The 20,207-nt window shown below is 44.1% G+C and overlaps 1 protein-coding gene across 1 annotated transcript in view; it reads right to left on the bottom strand.

Moving 5' to 3' along the window:
- Nucleotides 1-20,207, bottom strand: part of MCMBP (minichromosome maintenance complex binding protein) — a 57,202-nt gene that overhangs the window by 25,665 nt on the left and 11,330 nt on the right. The window contains exons 2-6 of the mRNA XM_008270606.5: nucleotides 7,111-7,196; nucleotides 6,482-6,622; nucleotides 6,310-6,351; nucleotides 4,249-4,350; nucleotides 304-448 (exon numbers count right to left, since the gene is read on the bottom strand). Coding sequence (XP_008268828.1) covers nucleotides 304-448; nucleotides 4,249-4,350; nucleotides 6,310-6,351; nucleotides 6,482-6,622; nucleotides 7,111-7,196 — 516 coding nt within the window. The remainder of the gene's footprint in view (nucleotides 1-303; nucleotides 449-4,248; nucleotides 4,351-6,309; nucleotides 6,352-6,481; nucleotides 6,623-7,110; nucleotides 7,197-20,207) is intronic.

The raw sequence follows: 20,207 nt of genomic DNA, 5'->3' as shown, positions 1-20,207 counted from the left end.
ACACATTTTTAGGGTGAGGTACTATCCTTTCCACACGGCTTCCGAGTTGGGATAAAAATAAACACGAGAAAACCAGGAAACCCTTCTCCAGCTCACCACTTGAGGCCCTAACAGCACACATCAGAGCAGTGCTTCTGCCAAGCGAGGCCTCTGCTCGGCATGAGGCACCGTCTGACCAAAGAGCACTACTCTCTACAGGACTGATGTGCCTGAAAGTCAGCCTGCCCCTCAACCCGAGGCTGTGTTACACAAGTTAATTCTGGAAACGAACGGACTGCCAGAGAGCAGAGGTCTACACAGTACCTGCTTGCCTGGCACTAGCATGCTGGTCTTTCTGCTTACTGGGCTGTAGATCCATATCTTCGTCATCTTCATAACTCCTCTTGTGACGACTGGGAGTGTACGACGTCGAGGGACTGACTCGTGCTTGGTTCGCATTGATATAGGCGTTAAACGATAGGTTAAGAAAAGACTACGTGAACTAAAGAACATCCCGGATTGCACTGATTATAGGACTAACAGAAGTAATCACTAGTTTGGTTAATTTAGTTAAAATAAAAATGTATTTGCAAGAGTAGGTTTTCTTTTACCATCTGCTCTTGCTATAAATAAGCATAAAACTCAACAAAATATGTGAAGCAATTGTTTGTAGTCACTGGACAGCAGAGAGCACGTGGTTATGACTTCTGAATGAAGAGAAACACCAAGTAAACCCACATTCTCCCACCTCTCTGTGCTGGAAGCATCTTCCGAACTGTAACAAAGAGGAGAAAGCAGAACACACCGTTCAGGGCTATTGAAGCAACTGGAATTTACAGAAAAGCACTAGGGAGGAACCAGTCAGAAGGCAACTCAGAATTCTACACAGGTTCCATTTGATCTTTGGCCAAACACTAAGATGTGGACACATAAGTCAAGACTCCTGAGGCCTAGCAGAAAACAGCTGCTGGTTGGCCAAGGGGTTAACAGAAACTCAATACCACAGAGCACTAGGTCTGGGCCTTACTGAGCTAAACACCTCAAGCATATGGGCAAGACGTAGAGACACTCCACCTCGTAAGCACCATGTCTTATTCAGCAACATCTTTTTTTAAAAGATTTATTTATTTATTTCAAAGAGTTACACAGAGAGAGAAGGAGAGGCAGAGAGAAGTCTTCCATCTGCTGGTTCACTCCCCAACTGGCCACAATGGCCAGAGCTACGCCAATCCGAAGCCAGGAGCTTCTTCCAGGTCTCCCAAATGGGTACAGGGGCCCAAGCACTTGGGCCATCTTCTACTGCCCTCCCAGGTCATAGCAGAGAGCTGGATCAGATGTGGTGCAGCTGGGACTTGAACCGGCACCCATATGGGATGCCAGCACTGCAGGTGGTGGCTCTACCCGCTACGCCACAGCGCCAGCCCCTCAGCAACATTCTTGAAGACAGTAAACTGAACTCTCTATGATGTTGTATATTATAATTAACAAATATTGTCAGTAATGCAAAGAAGTAGAAATGTGTGACATACAATCAGGATTAAATTCAGTCAATAGAAACCTACCCAACTGATAAAATCTTTATATACTAAATTGATCTTCTGTATATAGTTGAAAATGAATCTTGATGTGAATGGAATGGGAAAAGGAGCAGGAGATGGGAGGGTTGCGGGTGGGAGGGAAGTTATGGGGGGGAAAAAGCCATTGTAATCCATAAAGTGTACTTTGGAAATTTATATTTACTAAATAAAAGTTAAAAAGAAAAAAAAAGAAACCTACCCAGAGATGACCCTGACATTGGAATTAGCAGCCAAGGACATTAAAATGTAATTAAAGGGGCAGGTACTGTGATAGTGTGGTAAACTACCACTTGTAATACCCCAGCCCACGTAGGAGAGCTTCAGATCCAGCTTCCTGCTAATGTATCCTGAGAGGCAGTGGGTGATGGCTCCCAAGTGCGTGGGTCCCTGCTACCCATGTGGGAAAGCTGGATGGGGTTCTAGGCTCCTGGAGTCTGCCTGGCCCTGGAGCGAAGCAGTGGATGGTCAACTTCTCTCTGTCTCTGTTTTCATCAATTAGGTGAAAATAAACAAACATTAAAGAAAAATACTGCAATTATAAAATCGACAATTTTTATAGTCGATGAGCAATATTAGCAGAGAAATGTGAATAAAACGAAGTGAAAAATCTAAAACAAAACAATCACTGAATAGCAGATTAAGGATGAGAGAGGACAAAGAGCCAGGAAACTCGAATGCAGAGCAATAGCAAACACTCAAACTGAAGCAAAAGGAGAAAAGAGATTTTAAAAAAAGGAAAAATGAGCCGAGTCTGGATTACCTAGAATAACAATCATGTGACTGAAGTCCTAGGAAATTATGAGAGAAAAAAATCGCTGAAGAACTATCGGGAGGGGCGGGTGTTTGGACAGTGGTTGGGAAGCCCCCGTCCCATACAGGAATACCTGGCTTCAGAACTCGGCTTGGCTTCCCGACTCCCGCTCTTGCCAGTGCAGACCCTGGAAGGCAGTTGTCAGAGATGGCTCAAATATTCAGGCTCCCATCTCCCGCATAGGAGACCTGCACTGAGTAATTGGCTCCTACCTTTGGTCCCCCTCAACCCTAGCAACTATGAGCATTTGGGGAGCGAACTGGTGAATGCAAACTCTTTGTCTCATAAATAAATTTTTAAAAATTTGTTAACTGGGGCCAGAGTTAAGGCATAATGGGTTAAGCCATTCCCTGCAAAGCCAGCATCCCAACGCCCAGTTAGAGCTCCTGCTATTCCATTTCCGATTCACCTATCGGCTAATGTGCCTGAGAAAGCAGCCGAAAACAGCCCATGTCCTTGGATCCCTGCATCCACATGGGAGACCCAGAAGCTCCTGGCTCCTGGCTTCAGAATGGCCCAGCCCCAGCCATTGCGGCCATTTGGGGAGTGAAACAGCAGATGGAAGCTCTTTCTCTAACTCTGCCTTTCAAATAACTAAAAACTAACTAAAAAAGATGGTTCTGTGATAAATCCCTAGTGACACTGACCAAGAATAAAAAGTAAAAAGAAATAAACATTATTGGGAATAAAAGAGATCAGTGCTAGAGTGGGATATAAATTATATGGATTGTGTGTTTATCCAAATCCCTGGAACGTAGCGTATCCTTAAACACTGTCCATGTCAATACAGGTGAACTATACCCTAAAGAATTACTACTCAGGCCAGCGCTGTGGCTCACTTGGCTAATCCTCTGCCTACGGGATAGGTTCTAGTCCCGGCTGGGGCGCAAGGTATTAGTCCCGGTTGCTCCTCTTCCAATCCAGCTCTCTGCTGCAGCCCAGGAGGGCAGTGGAGGGTGGCCCAAGTGCTTGGGTCCCTGTACCCGCACGGGAGACCGGGAGGAGGCACCCGGCTCCTGGCTTCCGATCAGCATAGCACCAGCCGTGGTGGTCATTAGGGGAATGAACCAACGGAAGGAAGACCTTTCTCTCTGTCTATAATTCTGTCCAAAAAAAAATAAAAAGTTACTACCCAAACAAGTGAGTAAAAAGGAGACTGAGAAATTTCCACAATCTCTACTGCAAAGAAGCAACATGTTGTTTTTCTTTAAGAAAATTAGAATTAAACTTTCTTTACTTAATTATCATGATACTCTCTTTTGCAGTACCTTTAAATCTGCCTCAATATTTTTAACAGTAATTCACAGTATGAATGAACCACTCTTTCACCATTCCTCAGTGACGAATACTTAGGAAGTTTTATACATTTCCCTGTTTAGGATAAATGAAACATCATTTATTAAAATGAAGTCAAGCTTTGCAAATGAAGAGTATTTTATCCCTCAGCTAACTACCTAAGACTAAGTGTTTAGAAACCAAAAATCTGAATTGTGGTTTTAATACTTAGGCAGGCAGGACTGGCACTGTGGCGCAGTAGGATAAGTCTTGGCCTTTGGCTCCGGTATCCCATGTGGGCACCAGTTTGAGTCCCGGCTGCTCCTCTTCCAATCCAGCTCTCTGCTATAGCCTGGGAGAGCAGTAGAAGATGGCCCAAGTGCTTGGGCCCCTGCACCAGCGTGGGGGATCCTGAAGAAGCTCCTGGTTCCTGGTTTCAGATAGGCCAACCTCCAGCCATTGCGGCCATTTGGGGAGTGAACCAGAGAATGGAAGACCTTTCTCTCTGTCTCTCCTTCTGTCTGTAACTCTACCTCTCAAATAAATAAAATCTTAAAAAAAAATTAGGAAGGATTCAACACATAAAAAGATTCAGATAAAGGATATCTCTTTCACCCATGTGGACTCCCCAGGCACTGGAACACAATAGAAAGTTTGCCTTTCCAAAGTGGTAGATCGAGGAGAGTTTAAGTCAAGTTCCTGTTGAGGCTGTGAGGTACACAAAAAATTAACAAAAACAATTATTTTAAAAATCAGCAACCATATTTTCATGTCATTTATAATAACATAACATGCATTTTACATTAATTGCTAAATTAATCAGCTACGAATTCCATCATTTTTAAAGGAAAATTTATGCGAAATAATTTCATATAATAATCAAAATATTAACTCCTTCAAATTTATAATACCTAGGTTACACAATTACAACCTTTTAATCCTTTTAAAGACAAAACACATGGTAATCCCACTGAATCTCGCGTAGCACTATCAGAACCAGCCTATAACATAGGAATCAACGACATTCTTATTACTAGGTAACTGAGATGAGATTAAAGTCACTAACCACTCCTTAGGAAAGGCACATTCTTTTTAAAATATGCTTACCAAACCCTCAGGTAGAAAGAACCCTGGGTTGAGCCTGAGATAACACATACAAGTTAGGGGGTTTTGTTTGCTTCTTTCTAGGCACCAAGTCCCTTTCTTGGAATGGGGCTTTTTTTTTCACTTCTAGCAACACACATACAAATGCTCTCTTGGTTTTCATGGTGTCACAAAAGTCTCACGTGTCCATTTTATTGGCCCATTTTCAGATGCTGAGATTACTGAGCTGTATTACATTATTGTTTACTAGAAAAAATTGTGTATTAATATAATACCCTAATGTACTATGGCCCCTTAAACAAGGGATACAGTAAGCATTCACAAAGTTGATCCATCAGCCTTGGCAGAGTATTGACTTTAATGAAATACTCTAAAGACATCTGGGACAGCTGAAGTTCACCATATGTTAAGACTATACAAACCCATCTTTCAAATGAATTCAGTGCTCTAAAAAACCAGGGCCCTGCGTGTTGGGAAACAGCGAATTGAGCCATCACTTACAACATCAGCGTCCCATAGGAGAGCACTGGTCTGAGTGCTGGCAGCTCTACTTCCAGCCCAGCTTCCTGCTCACGTGCATGGGAAAGCAGCAGAAGATGGCCCAAGTACTTGGGGTCCTGTCACTCATGGGAAAGACCTGGATGGATTCCTGGCTTCAGCTTGCCCAGCCCAGACCCAGCTCCATCTGGAGAGTGAACTAGTGGATGGAAGGTGTCTCTCTCTCTCTCGCTCTCTCTCTCTCTCTCTCTCTCTCTCTGCCTTTCAACTAAGTAAATCTTTAAAACATTGCTGGAGATGATATTTTTGTTTAACATCATCATTGTGGAACCTTACAAATCAGCAGCTCCTTTGTACACATCTGCCCACCTAACCAGAAGCCTTATCCAATCAGGAACAAATCGTACTATAAATTGACAGGCTGGTACTTGGGTTTACAAACCAATCTCTTTAGGTTAAGAGGGAGTTAAGACTCACAGAATGGGGGGGAGGGGGGGGGGTTGGCTAAAAATTAACCCAATAAACCTAAGATGCTGGGTCTGTAAAGAGACCCAGAGGACAGGTAAGGAGCTCACTGATGTCCTACCTTCTATGGGGGCCCTGCCTAAGCACCTGTCTGGTCAACCCCCACCTGAGCTACTTGTTTTCTTCCCAACGGCTGACAACCAGGGTCTGTGTTACAGACACACAAAAAACACACAAAGAGCAAACTATGGGAGATAGTTCTGGTTAATTAATTGCGGGTAACTTTTACTAAAAAACTAGAAATGCTAGCTAGTTACGGTGGCAGGCATGTTGAACAATTATCAGAACAAAATTCAATTCAATTCTACATGTTTCTCCCTTATCACTAGAAAAGCAATGCAAACAAAATGTAGTTCTGTGGTTCCCTATAACTGCTTTTCTTAAGTTTCTACTCCAAGACTACCTTTTCATAACTATAACTATATCCAGTATTCTGCTTTCTTCCCTCTCATTATTGCTATGTAAAAGCGCTTCTATTCCTTCTATTATCAACAGTTTATTAATCTTAATAAAACTTGTGTGTGTCTTAGAGATACATACCCCACACTCTGCTACATCTCTATATTTTCCAAAATGAAGAACCTATGAACAAAAACAAAAGGTAACTGTATTATGTCAATATATTAGACCCAAAATTACTATGAAAAAACACAAGGACAAAATTATAAACACAATTATAAGCAGAAAGTCTCCTGAGAGAAGCCATACATACACGTGCTTTCGTGTTCTGGTTAACCGTCTCATAGACTCCCATGTAAAACTCGGGATCAAACATGTCCTGAATCATGCAACGGAATTTCACAAAGCTGTTGGGTTTCAAGTAGTGAAGGGGAACCTCATTCAATGACGGTACCTGAAAGGAAGACAGTCAAGTGAGTCAACAGAACACCCTGTCCATAAAACTCATGAGTTCTTCTAAGTTTGTGCAACCACATTTGACCAAATGTGAAAAGACACTTTTCATTTTTACATTTAACATTTCAGTTAATCAGCAGAAGCGTACTGTCAAGCTCTTTTACAACCAGCACATGCCAATTCTTTCAAAGCAAAGTTTCTCAAGTTAACTGCTCTGTCTTGGGAAGTAACACAAGCAGCTACTGCCACCTAGGGGCACAATGCAAAAGCATTTAATTGCTGCAACTGAGTTCCAAAGAGACCAACAACTTTTATACCTGATCTTAGGCCAAAGGCCAAGAAGCAATAAGAATCAACAACTTAAAATACACAGGTACTTAAAGCATAAGTACAAACTAATTTATTTCTCAATTACACGTAGACTGCTGCTCTCCTGGGAGAAACCAGTCTGCCTAGCCCTTATTCCAAAATCTGTTTTAAGCTTACCCATTTAGGAGCATTATTTTCCTTCAGCTTTTCCTTAAAATATTCAATTACTTTCTTCTCCCAGTCAGGATTAACTCCATTTTGGGCTGAAAGAGAAAAAAGACTCTTTAGAGCTAAAGGTACATTATTTAATAGTAAGCAATGTTCAAGTGAGTCCCACATCAGGTTAGCCAGTTACAAATGAACCACAATCTGCTACCATGATGAAGACATACTCAAGTACCTCAGTGCCTCTGAAGTCTAACACAAGACACTTAGGATACTGCCCTGGGGCAAGCACTATGGCATAGCGGGTAAAGCTACTGCCTGGGACTCTGCATCCCATACTGGAGTCTCACTTTGTGTTCTGCTACTCTGCTTCCAATCCAGCTTCCTACTAATGCATCCTGGGAGACAGCAGATGGCTCAAGGACTGGGGCCTTAGCACCCACGTGAGATTTGAGGTGGAGTTCTAGGCTCATGGCTTTGGCCTGGCCCTGTTCTGGCTATCCCAGGCATTTGGGAAACAACTCAGCAGGTAGAAGATTCTTTTTTTTTTTTTTTTTTTTTTTTTTTTTTGGACAGGCAGAGAGGACAGTGAGAGAGAAAGGTCTTCCTTTGCCGTTGGTTCACCCTCCAAAGGCCGCTGTGGCCGGCATACCGCGCTGATCCGATGGCAGGAGCCAGGAGCCAGGTGCTTTTCCTGGTCTGAAGAGGGGCAACCGGGACAGAATCCGGCGCCCCGACCGGGACTAGAACCTGGTGTGCCAGCGCCGCAAGGCGGAGGATCAGCCTATTGAGCCGCAGCACCGGCCGGTAGAAGATTTTTATGCTCTTTCGCTCTCCCTACCCTACTCCATGTGTGTGTGTATGTGAGAGAGAGAGAGAGAGAGAGAGAGAGAGAGAGAGAAATTGTGCCTTTCACATTATGAAAATAACCAAACATTAAAGAAAAAGGGGCTGGTGCTGTGGTGTAGGGAGAAAAGCCGCCGCCTGCAGTGCTGGCATCCAACATGGAGCTGCTCTACTTCCGATCCAGCTCTCTGCTTTGGCATGAGAAAGCAGTAGAAGATGGCCCCAAGTTCTTGGGCCCCTGCACCCACGTGGGAAACCCAGAAGAAGCTGCTGGCTCCTGGCTTCGGATTGGCACAGCTCTGACCATTGCAGCCAATTGGGGAGTAAACCAGTGGATAAAGACGTAGCTCTCTCTCTGCCTCTCCTCTCCGTGTGTAAAGCTGACTTTCAAATAAATAAATAAATCTTAAAACAAAACAAAACAAAACAAAACAAAACAAAACAAAACAAAACAAAACAAAACAAAACAGCACTGCCCTTTGAGGTCTAGGGATAAGCCAGGAGGAAGCTGACCTGGGCTCTGAGCACCTGCAGCATGACGTGGGGCGACCTGCACTAAGCAGTGTGCAGGAGCCATTGTTTATAAAGTACTCTGCTCCTTCAGAACGCACAATCTTTTAACAACCCCAAAATGAAGGGCAAAACGTATTTTTGCTTTTTTAAATCTTTTTTATCTGGGAAAAATTTTGAACTCTGAGAAGTGTTGGTGGAGTAGGACAAAGCACACTGCGTCCTCACCCCATGTGCTGCATCATCCCATCATACATATTTGTCTGATGCACTTAAGGTTAAGCTGAATACACCATTTACTGTAACCTCTAGTTAATTTAGTATGTGCATCCTAAAGAGATTAATACTTTAGATAAACAGTTTTGTTATCAGCCTCAGGAAATTCAAAATTGACACAACACTGCTCATCTATCTACTCACATTTCAGTTTGTTCTGACCCAGCACTATTTCGTATGGTGCTTTTCCCACTCTGCCCAGGACCCAGCCTAGTACATACACTGCATCCAGCCACCCTGTCCCTTTTAATCTCCCTAATCTGGAACAGTCCCTTTATCTTTCCTTACTTTTATGACACTGATATTTAAAACAAAAAAAAAAATTTGAATGCTTCTCACTTTGGACTTGTTTGATGTTTTCTTATGATTAGATTCCAGGTAAGCATGACCAATGTTAAATAAAAAACATTAACTGCTCATTGCTTTGGCACAGATTCCAGCACTGGGCCTCACCAGATTAAAAGTCAAAATGGAGTCACCTATGCTAAAGTTCCCCTTCACCAAAACTAAACTTAGCTGTTTATCAGACTTTCTATAAGAAGCCAGAGAAAATGAGAGATGTCATCCAAAGTTTCCCAACAGGCCAGTTTTCAATCTGGATAACAAAGTCCCCTCTGCTTTAATTCTTACACAAAAGCAACCTAAAGTAACCTAATGTCAACCAGTCGGGCATGTTTCTGTCGTTCTGTCTCTCTGCCTTCATTTTAGAGGGAAAGTAACTTGGAAAGGACTTATCCACTTTTGTTCGTTGTTTACATTTCCTTTGGCCTTTGCCTGTAAAACCTCTCCTGCTCAGCCCATAGGAACACTTATGATGAAATAAGGCCTGATTCCTGAAATCAAAAATAAAGCAATCGGGATTTTTAAATTGTAATTCTGTTCTCTGACATCAATCAGACCATTATACAAGCAACACTGTGTTCTTCTAAAGCTAGGATATCTGGAGACTTCATGTGCCTCCTCCCCTCATTGTTAGTGTTAATTTTGATTGCCCAGTCAAAGCAACAGCCAATGTCTCCCTCCTTACAACTGATAAACAGTGAGCAGGGGGCGCTATGGGAACTGACAAAGATCAAAGAGTTACTGGCAGAACACAGATTTATGTGAACTCCAATCACCCAACCACACATCTGGCCAGTCCTTACACTAGCTATATTCATCACACAGGTGCTGTGGAGACTACACAGGTTATAGAGCTGATTCTGTTAGAAACCCTCACAAAATCCAGCTAACATCATGTGTGAGCAGGGCTTCCAAACATTTACTTAACCGGGAAAAGGCAGTTCTGAAAAAGAAATGAGGGGAGCCGGTGCTGTGGCACAGTGGGTTAAGGCCCCAGCCTGCAGGACTGGCATCCCATAGGGGTGCCGGTTCAAGTCCCGGCTGCTCTACTTCCAATCCAGCTCTCTGCTATGGCCTGGGAAAGCAGTGGAAGATGACCCAAGTCCTTGGGCACTTGTACCCGCGTGGAAGATCTGGAAGAAGCTCCTACCTCCTGGCTTCAGATCAGCTCAGCTCTGGCCTTTGCGGTCATTTGGGGAGTGAACCAGCAGATGGAAGACTTCTCTTTCTCTCTCTGTCTCTCCCTCTCTCTGTAACTCTGTCTTTCAAATAAGAAAATTAAACCATACCCTCCTCCCCAAAAAGAACAGAAAAGAAATTACTTTTCTGGGGCTGGCATTGCGGCTCAGCAGGTTAAGCCACCACTTGCCATGTTGGCAATCCATATCACAGCGCCAATTCATGTTCTGGCTGCTCCACTTTGACACAGTAACAATACCATTCTGACCCCATCTGTATAAGAAACTTTTGCATAACCCTAACAGGTAAGAAGTCACATCAGGGAGAGACTGAGGAGCAGTAAATGAGGAACAACTGAATAGATGGAAGAACATTATTATATAAATGGTTTTCTTTTTCTTTTTTTTTAAAGATTTACTTATCTGAAAGTCAGAATTATAGAAGGGGAGAAAGAGAGAGAGAGAGAATCTTCCATCCACTGGTTCGCTCCCCAGATGGCTGCAATGGCCAGAGCTGGGCCAGGCTGAAGCCGGGAGCCAGAAACTTCTTCCAGGTTTCCCGCATGGGTAGCAAGGAGCCAAGTACTCGGGCCACCTTCTGCTGTTTTTCCCAGGCCATTAGCAGAAAGCCGGATTGGAAATGCAGCAGCTGGGTCTCAAACCGGCGCGGATACAGGAGGCCAGCATTGCAGGCGGCAGCTTTACCCACTACACACAATGCCAGGCCTTGGACATTTAAAGGACAGATCATTCCAAAAAGAGGAAGGGTGCCACAATAACTGCCCACTGTTTCATAAGCCTACTACGTGCCAGGCACTCACAGGCACTATGAGGATACTTGCCACTGAAGGAACTTGGTTTAGAAGCTACAGACAGCTGAAATCAAAGAAAAACTGAAGTGGGTCAATGAATCTTTGAGAGAGCTTCTGAAAGAGATGGCATTTAAGCTAGGCCTTGAAGGAGGTGAAGAACCAAAACATGCCACGGTATAAAGGACAGCATATTCTAGATGTAGAGCACTGAGCGCAGACAGTAATGGTACTCCAAGGACAAGGAGGCGCACTACTGGAACGTCAGGTACTTGGAGTATTAAGGACCGGAAAGAGAATAAAGCCACGAACAAGATGGATGAGACCACACACATCACAGGAGTTTTCAAAACCAGCTTACAATTTTGCTCTTTAGTCACAGTAAATTAACCTTTTATATTCCCAGATTGATCAAGGACCTGGGACACAGGAAGTACTAGAGTTAAAAGAATTAACATTGAACACATAAGCACAATGTAGAGAAAACAAGTTGTTTTGCAAGACTAGCATCCATTCACTGATAGTAAAATGGCACACACAGTCTCATCTGTGGCAGGATCTATGCCCCAACACCATCCTAGGCTCTGGCCCTCGCTGCCACCATTGCTAGAAGTCAGGTGACCAAATGGCCCAACCACAAGTGTCAGCTCCACCCCCACCCTACCAGGATTCGCTGCTCCCACTTCCGTACCCCCTCCAAGAGTAGAACAGGACCTGCTTCCTGCACACGTGCTGTCTCTCCTCAGCACTCTTGACAGCACCCCCCTTCCTCGCCCCTTCCCTCCAGCCAGTCAGATTTCCCCCGTCAAGAAACTCTTTTCCCTTAACTCCGGTGTTGTGTTTTGTGGTAGCCTTACATTCACTGCCCCCTTTTTGGTTCCAGTACCTCACTTTCAGTCCAAGGGAGTACCTGACCTAGGTCTCAGAGAGTTCTGATATTTATTTAAGGGTGGAACAAAGACAATTCCAGGATTAAGATTTAGTAACTGGTTTTGCAACACGGATGAATTAAAATCCTTTTAAGTAAAATTTGTTTGAAAGAACGCCGAGAGGGCTGGAGGGGGAGGGGGAGATAAAGAGATCTTTCATCTGTTGGTTCATTCCCCAAATGGCCACCATGGCTAGAACAGGGTCAGGCTGAAGCCGGGAGCTCCATCCTGGTCTCCCTTGTGGGTGGCAGGGGTCCAAGCAGTTGGGCCATCATCTGCTGCCTCCGCAGGCACATTACCAGGGAGCTGGATGCAAAGTGGAGCAGCCAGGACTCACAGAAGCTCTACCGCATGGGATGCAGGTGTCATAGGCCAGTGGCTTACCTTACTCCACAACACAGGCCCCTTGTGACCTTGACCAAGATTTGTCTGAAGATGAAGCCACCCCAGAAGCCAGAGCAGAGATGCAGATTTCTGCAGACCCACTTTACACATGTGGCTATAAGTGAGCTTGGCAGCAGCCCATCCACAAATTCTCAAACCTGAGCCAATAATATATTCACTTTTTTTGGCTTAAGTAGGACCAAGCTGGGTCATCTGCTACCAAGATGCAGATGCTGTCGTACTTCCTAGAATTCCCCAAGGAGCACTTGGCCATCTGAGTCTGAGAACTGCTGCACTCAATCTTGCCCTGTTCAATGGGTTGGGGAACTAAGACAACGTACAGGCATTTATACTGATACTCTAGGATGCTGGCTGTCCTACCTCACCAATGCTTGCCCTTGTAATCTTTGAATCCTACCCACAATGCTAGAACACATTCTCTGTGATTTTAACATTGTTATGAGCCCCTTTACTGGTTTACTGACCATTCTAATACATCTTCCTGTTAATGCCTACTCATAATTTTGCCCATTTTTAAAAAACTGGTTTTGTTGGGACATTACTGATTTATATAAATTCTTTATGTATTCTGCATGCAAGCCAGAATACTTTCTCCTAATCTGTACCCTATCCTTTGACATTCTTAATAGCTGTCTTTTGATGGAATTCTTTCATTTTCATTAAGCCCAATTTATCATTTTTTTTCCCATGGTTACTGCTTCCAAGGTCATGATGCTATTTTCACAGGGTTATTTTTTACTTCACACATTTAGTCCTGTAATCCACATCAAATTAATGATTCTGTTTATAGTGCAACATAGGGATCAAGGCTCACTTTCCCAAACAGATATCCACTTGTTCCAGCACTACTTAATGAAAACACTTTCCAGAGCAGAGGTACCCACATCTCAAACTGGAGTTGGAGTCCTGAATCCACTCACGATTCTGCCCACATAGGATGCCAGCACTGCAGGCGGTGGCTTTACCCACTGTACCACAGCCCAAGCCTCTTTTACCACTTTTTTTTTTTTTTTTTTTTTTTTGACAGGCAGAGTGGACAGTGAGAGAGAGAGACAGAGAGAAAGGTCTTCCTTTGCCGTTGGTTCACCCTCCAATGGCCGCCGCGGCCAGCATGCTGCGGCCGGCGCACCGCGCTGATCCGAAGCCAGGAGCCAGGTGCCTCTCCTGGTCTCCCATGGGGTGCAGGGCCCAAGCACCTGGGCCATCCTCCACTGCACTCCCTGGCCACAGCAGAGAGCTGGCCTGGAAGAGGGGCAACCGGGACAGAATCCGGCGCCCCGACTGGGACTAGAACCCGGTGTGCCGGTGCTGCAGGCAGAGGATTAGCCTAGTGAGCCGCGGCGCCAGCCTCTTTTACCACTTTTTAAACTGGGTTAATTACCACTATGTTTTCTTTCATATTCTGGAAACTAGTCCTTTATGATCCAAGAGTGCTTCACCAAGTTTTTGGACAAATAAAATCAAGGAAAGCTTGCTTTTGTACAAAAGAAACTGAAATCTATGCATAATTTTTCATTTTATGCATTTTTTTCAAGAACTTTTTGAAGACTCCTCATATGCATGGATTTCAAAATTTGTGCCAAAATATGCATGTTTTTAAATTTCCTTTACCATTAACTTTTATTTTTTATGTACCCTCATCTTACTTTGAAATACATTTTCCGGGGCCGGCGCCATGGCTCGCTAGGCTAATCCTCCGTCTTGCGGAGCAGGCACACCGGGTTCTAGTCCCGGTCAGGGAGCCGGATTCTGTCCCGGTTGCCCCTCTTCCAGGCCAGCTCTCTGCTGTGGCCAGGGAGTACAGTGGAGGATGGCCCAGGTGCTTGGGCCCTGCACCCCATGGGAGACCAGGAGAAGCACCTGGCTCCTGCCATCAGATCAACACGGTGCACCGGCTGCAGCATGCTGGCCGTGGCGGCCATTGGAGGGTGAACCAACGGCAAAGGAAGACCTTTCTCTCTCACTCACTGTCCACTCTGCCTGTTTAAAAAAAAAAAAAAAAGAACAAAGAAATACATTCTCCGGTCTTTAGCTTATCTTTTCATTCTTCTAATCTTTTTTCCATGAACAAGTTTTTAATTTTCTTGAAACCCAATTTATCAAATTGTTGTTTTATGTATTGTGCCTTTAGTATGCTGTCTTAAGAGCTCATTGCCAAAATTCAGGACATATCGTTTTCTTATTAAAATTATATAGTTTTAGGGTTTTGTTTCCTTAAGTTTTCATTTATTTATTTGAAAGGCAGAATGATAGAAAGGGAAAGAAATATCTTTCATCCTCTGGTTCATTCTCTGAATACTCCCAACAGACAAGTTTAGGCCAGCCCAAAGCCAGGAGTCAAGAACTCCATCTAGGGGCCAGCGTTGTGGCACAGAGGTTAAAGCCCTGGCCTGAAGCACTGGCATCCCATGTGGGCGCCAGTTCTAGTCCCAGCTGTTCCTCTTCTGATCCAGCTCTCTGCTATGGCTTGGAAAAGCAGTAAAAGATGGCCCAAGTCCTTGGGCCCCTGCATCCACGTGAGAGACTCAGAATAAACTCCTGGCTTCAGATCGGCGCAGCTACAGCCGTTGCGGCCATCTGGGGAATGAACCAGCAGATGGAGGACATCTCTCATTGTCTCTATCTCTCTCTGTAACTCTTTCAAACAAATAAAATAAATCTTAAAAAAAAAAAAAAAAAAAAAACACTCCATCTGGATCTCCCAAGTAGGTAGGCCACCATCATCATCCCAGGCATATTAGCAAGAACCTGGGTCAGAAGCTGAGTGGCTGGCATTCCAATATGGGACGTGAGCATCCCAAGCAGCAGCTTGACCCAGTGTGTCACGAAGCCTGCCCCTAGGTTTGATATTTAGATCTACGACCAATTTGAGTTATTTTTTTGTATAAGGTATGAAGTTTAAGTTGAGATTTATATTTTTGCATATAAATGTTTAATTGTTCTAACATCTTTGTTTAAAGAGCATTTTTCCATTTAATTACCTTTGAATCTATGTCAAAAAACAATTACAAAACAGAGATGAATCTTGAAAACCTTATGCTAAGAGAGGTAAGCCAGACACAAAGAGATAAATATATGAGTCCACTTAAGGGAGTTTAATGAGAACAGACAAACTCAGAGACAGAAAGTACAGTTAAGGTCCCAGTAGAAGACCAACCAGAGGAAGGGGCTGGGTTGGACAGATAGCCATTTTATCTCGGGATGAGTCGGCACAGCTTAGGGTTGTGGTGTGCAACAACAACAACAAAAAGAGCCCCCCAAATATGTTCCTATCCTTAACCTCAGAACCTATGGATCACCTTTCCTTCATGATATTGGTAATGTGTCTTCCTTTTTTTTCTTGCCTATCTAGATAGAGGTTTCCAATTTTCTGAGGTGGGATGGGGAAGGGGGCAGAGAAACAGCTTTGAGTTTTCACTGTTTTTCTTCTCATTTTCAATTCCAGTGATTTCTGTTCTCTCTCTAATATTTCCTTTCTCATGTTTAACATGGGTTTATTTTGCTCTTCGTTTCTTCTTTCAAGGATGAGAGCTTAAACTGTTGATTTAAGACACATCTTCTCTTAAATGCACATAACAACTCAAAGTACTTCTGTGGTTTGGACACATACTGGAATTCTGATAAACTGTGTTTTCACTTCTGTTCAGTTCACAGGATTTAAAAATTGCCTGAGATTTCTTTCTGATGCTGATCCCTGATGGTTTGGATGTGAATTTCTACAAGTTTGAGTTTGCCTGTTATCTTCTGTCATTATAATCTACCCTCATTATGGTTAGAACAGCTCTGATGCTCTCAATTCTTTGAAACTGTCAATGTTTGGTTTACGAGCCAGGATATGATTTATCTTGCTGAATGTTCCATAGAGACTTGAAAAGAATGTGTATTCTGCTGTTGTTGGGTGGATAAATGTCAATTAAATCTACCTTGCTGACAGTGTTGTGTGGCTCATTTTACATTCCTACCCCTTGTACCCTTCAAGTACTGAGAGAAGTCTCCAACTACCATTGCAGGTTTTTCTTTCTTTCTTTTTTTTTTTGACAGGCAGAGTGGATAGTGAGAGAGAGAGACAGAGAGAAAGGTCTTCCTTTGCCGTTGGTTCACCCTCCAATGGCCGCCACGGCTGGCGCGCTGTGGCCGGCGCACCGCGGTGATCCGAAGCCAGGAGCCAGGTGCTTTTCCTGGTCTCCCATGCGGGTGCAGGGCCCTAGCACTTGGGCCATCCTCCACTGCCTTCCCGGGCCACAGCAGAGAGCTGGCCTGGAAGAGGGGCAACCGGGACAGAATCCGGCTCCCTGACCGGGACTAGAACCCGGTATGCCGGCGCCGCTAGGTGGAGGATTAGCCTATTGAGCCGCAGCGCCGGCTCTATTTCTTTCAATTCTGCCAGTTTTCACTTCACGTATTTTGAAGTTCTGTTGTTTGGTACACATATGGTTATGTCTTCTTGGTAAATTAAATGGTTATCATTCTATAATGCATCTCATGTTCTCTCACAGAACCTTTCTTAAAAATATTTTTAAAGTTTAAAAAAAAAAGAAGCCAACAAAAAGGAACATAGGATCCAAGAAACAACATAATTAACTCAAGAATAAAACAGAAAAAATCAAGTATAACATCTAAGCAATAAACCTAAAAAGCAACTGACATAAATTAGCAAATTTACAGAACTCACTGAATAACAGTTACAAAAAGATGATAGGGGGCCAGTGCTGTGCCGCAGTGGGTTAACACCCTGGCCTGAGGCGCCCACATCCCATATGGGCGCCGGTTCTAGTCCCAGTTGCTCCTCTTCCAATCCAGCTCTCTGCTATGGCCTGGGAAGGCAGTGGAGGATGGCTCAAGTCCTTGGGCCCCTGCACTAGCTTGGGAGACCCGGAGGAGGCTCCTGGCTCTGGATCAACACAGCTCCAGCCATTGTAGCCATCTGGGGAGTGAACCAGCGGATGGAGGACCCCCCTCTCTCTGCCTCTTCCCTCTCTGTGTAACTCTGACTTTCAGATGAATAAATAAATCTTTAAAAAATCAATCTCATATAATTAAGATGGTACTGCTCAAGAAACTACAACCCACATACACCCAACATGGTCTTAAATACACAAAGCAACAATTCACAGAACTAAAAAACAAACCTACAGCAATCACAATTAGAGACTTTAACACAGCCACCTCAGAACATAAATCAAGCACAAAGCACAAGTGTAAATATACAGCAGATATAAATAAGATAATTAGCAGGTCCTACAGGGGTGAAAATTCACAATCATAATAATGCAAATCCTACTCACTGGTTTTTAATCTTTCTAATATCATTAGACAAAACACAGGAAGTATCATAATTACATTATAATTAAATATTATAAACTTTGGTAACAATGACAAATTGGATGGAGGCAATGGAGGGCAGTACAGTGGCACTTATTTTCTCCTCTTATGAAAAGTGGAAGCCTTGAAATAGTATCTAGAGTTGCTGAAGGAACAGAGGTTTTATGAAGAAACAGAAGTTAAAGATGACACAGGTGATAAACCAGAAGCTTGTCCACTAAGATCAGGAACATGACAAGACGTCCCCTTTCACCTCTCCTTTTCAACACTGTACAGGAAACCTTACTAATGCAGTAAGACAAGAAAAGGAAATAAACAGCCTTCTGATAGTGAAGGAAAACAAACTCTCCAGAGATGACATGACTGGCCCTGTAGAAAATCTCGAAGAACTAATAAAATACAGTCACTTTCCTATATACTATCAATCAGCAAGTAGAATAGGAAGGAAATAACACAGTAGCATTTACAGTCTCCTCAAAATGAGATACTTAGGTAAACTCTAAAAAAAAAAAAAAAATGTACCAGTTCTATAAAGGAAAAACTACAACACTCCAATGAAAGAGATCAAAGGGGCCAGCACTATGCTGCAGGGGGTTAAGCCCGGTTCAAGTCCCAGCTGATCAACTTCTAAGCTAGCTCCCTGCTAATGCACTTGACAAAGTAGCAGAAGACGGTCCAAGTACTTGGGCCCCTGCCACCCACATGGGAGACGTGATGGTTCCAGGATCTGGCTTTGGCCTGGCGCAGCCCTGGCAGTTGCAATCATTTGGAGAGTGAACCAGTGAATCAAAGATCTTGCCCTTTTTTGCTCACTCGCTGGCTCTCTAATTCAACCTTTCAAAGAAATAAATAAAAATCTTAAAAAAAAAAACAAAACAAAACACCTTACTATAAAGCAGAGGTAGGAACCCTTTTTCTGCCAAGGACCATATGGATGTTAATGATGTCATTCACAGGCCACACAAAATTATCAACTTAAAAATCAGCCTGCTATAGGGGCTGGTGCTGTGTCATGGTGGATTAAGGCCTCTACCTGTGACATCCCAGAGTGCCAGTTGGAGTCCTGGCTCCTCCACTTCCAATCCAGCTCCCTGCTAATGCACCTGGGAAAGCAGCAGAAGATGGCGCACAGACTTGGGACCCTGTCATTTATGTAGGTGATCTGGATAGAGCTCCAGGCTTTGGCCTAGCCCAGATATGACTGTTGTAGCCACTTGTTGAGCAAATCAGTAGATGGAAGATTTAGATCTCATTCTCCTCTCTGTAGCTCTGCCTTTCAAAGAGATTTAAAAAAAAAAAAAAAATCCAACTAAAAGGCCAAAATTCAAACTATGAGGTAGCATGAATACTTCTGAGTAAACATTTGATAATTAGGGAAATTATTCTTTTGTTTTGTTTTTTGACAGGCAGAGTTAGTGAGAGAGAGAGAGACAGAGAGAAAGGTCTTCCTTTTTCTGTTGGTTCACCCCCCCAAGTGGCCACTATGGCGCTACACTGATCCAAAGCCAGGAGCCAGGTGCTTCCTCCTGGTCTCCCACGTGGGTGCAGGGCCCAAGCACTTGGGCCATCCTCCACTGCACTCCCGGGCCACAGCAGAGAGCTGGACTGGAGGAAGAGCAACTGGGACAGAATCCAGAGCCCCAACCGGGACTAGAACCCGGTGTGCCGGCGCCGCAGGCGGAGGATTAGTCTAGTGAGCTGCGGCGCTGGCCCAGGAAATTATTCTTCATACAAAGAAATAATTCTTCTACAAAATAATTCTTAATTTTGAAAAGCAATCTCAATTATGGTACCCATACCAACATGAAACACCAGCACATTGCAACTCAACAAAAAAATTCTAAAATGGAGGAAACCTTTGTTGAAAATCCAACTGATAATAGCAATGACTATTTTGAAATACGTAGCACTCTCAACATTGCATATAACTTCATCTCATGATCATTATTTTCCTTTTAAAGATTTATTCATTTATTTGAAAGTCAGAGTTACAGGGAGAGATAGAGAACTTCCATTGGGCCGGCGCTGCGGCTCACTAGGCTAATCCTCCGCCTAGCGGCGCCGGCACACCGGGTTCTAGTCCCGGTAGGGGCGCCGGATTCTGTCCCGGTTGCCCCTCTTCCAGGCCAGCTCTCTGCTGTGGCCCGGGAAGGCAGTGGAGGATGGCCCAGGTGCTTGGGCCCTGCACCCCATGGGAGACCAGGAGAAGCACCTGGCTCCTGGCTCCTGCCATCGGATCAGCGCGGTGCGCCGGCCGCAGCGCGCCGGCTGTGGCAGCCATTGGAGGGTGAACCAACGGCAAAGGAAGACCTTTCTCTCTCTCTCACTGTCCACTCTGCCTGTCAAAAAAAAAAAAAAAGAGAGAGAGAGAGAACTTCCATTGGTTCACTCCCCTGCTGTCCACAATGGCTAGAGTTGGGCCAGGTCAAAGCCAGGAGCTCCTTCCAGCTCTGCCACGTGAGTAATAGCGGCCCAAGCACTTGAGCCATCTT

The sequence above is a fragment of the Oryctolagus cuniculus genome, chromosome 15 (assembly GCF_051225735.1).
Source record: "Oryctolagus cuniculus isolate XC-2025 breed Fujian yellow rabbit chromosome 15, ASM5122573v1, whole genome shotgun sequence".
NCBI classification, from domain to species: Eukaryota; Metazoa; Chordata; class Mammalia; order Lagomorpha; family Leporidae; genus Oryctolagus; species Oryctolagus cuniculus.
Note: the sequence above shows the minus strand (reverse complement) of the source record. Positions and strands in the feature narration are given on the sequence as shown.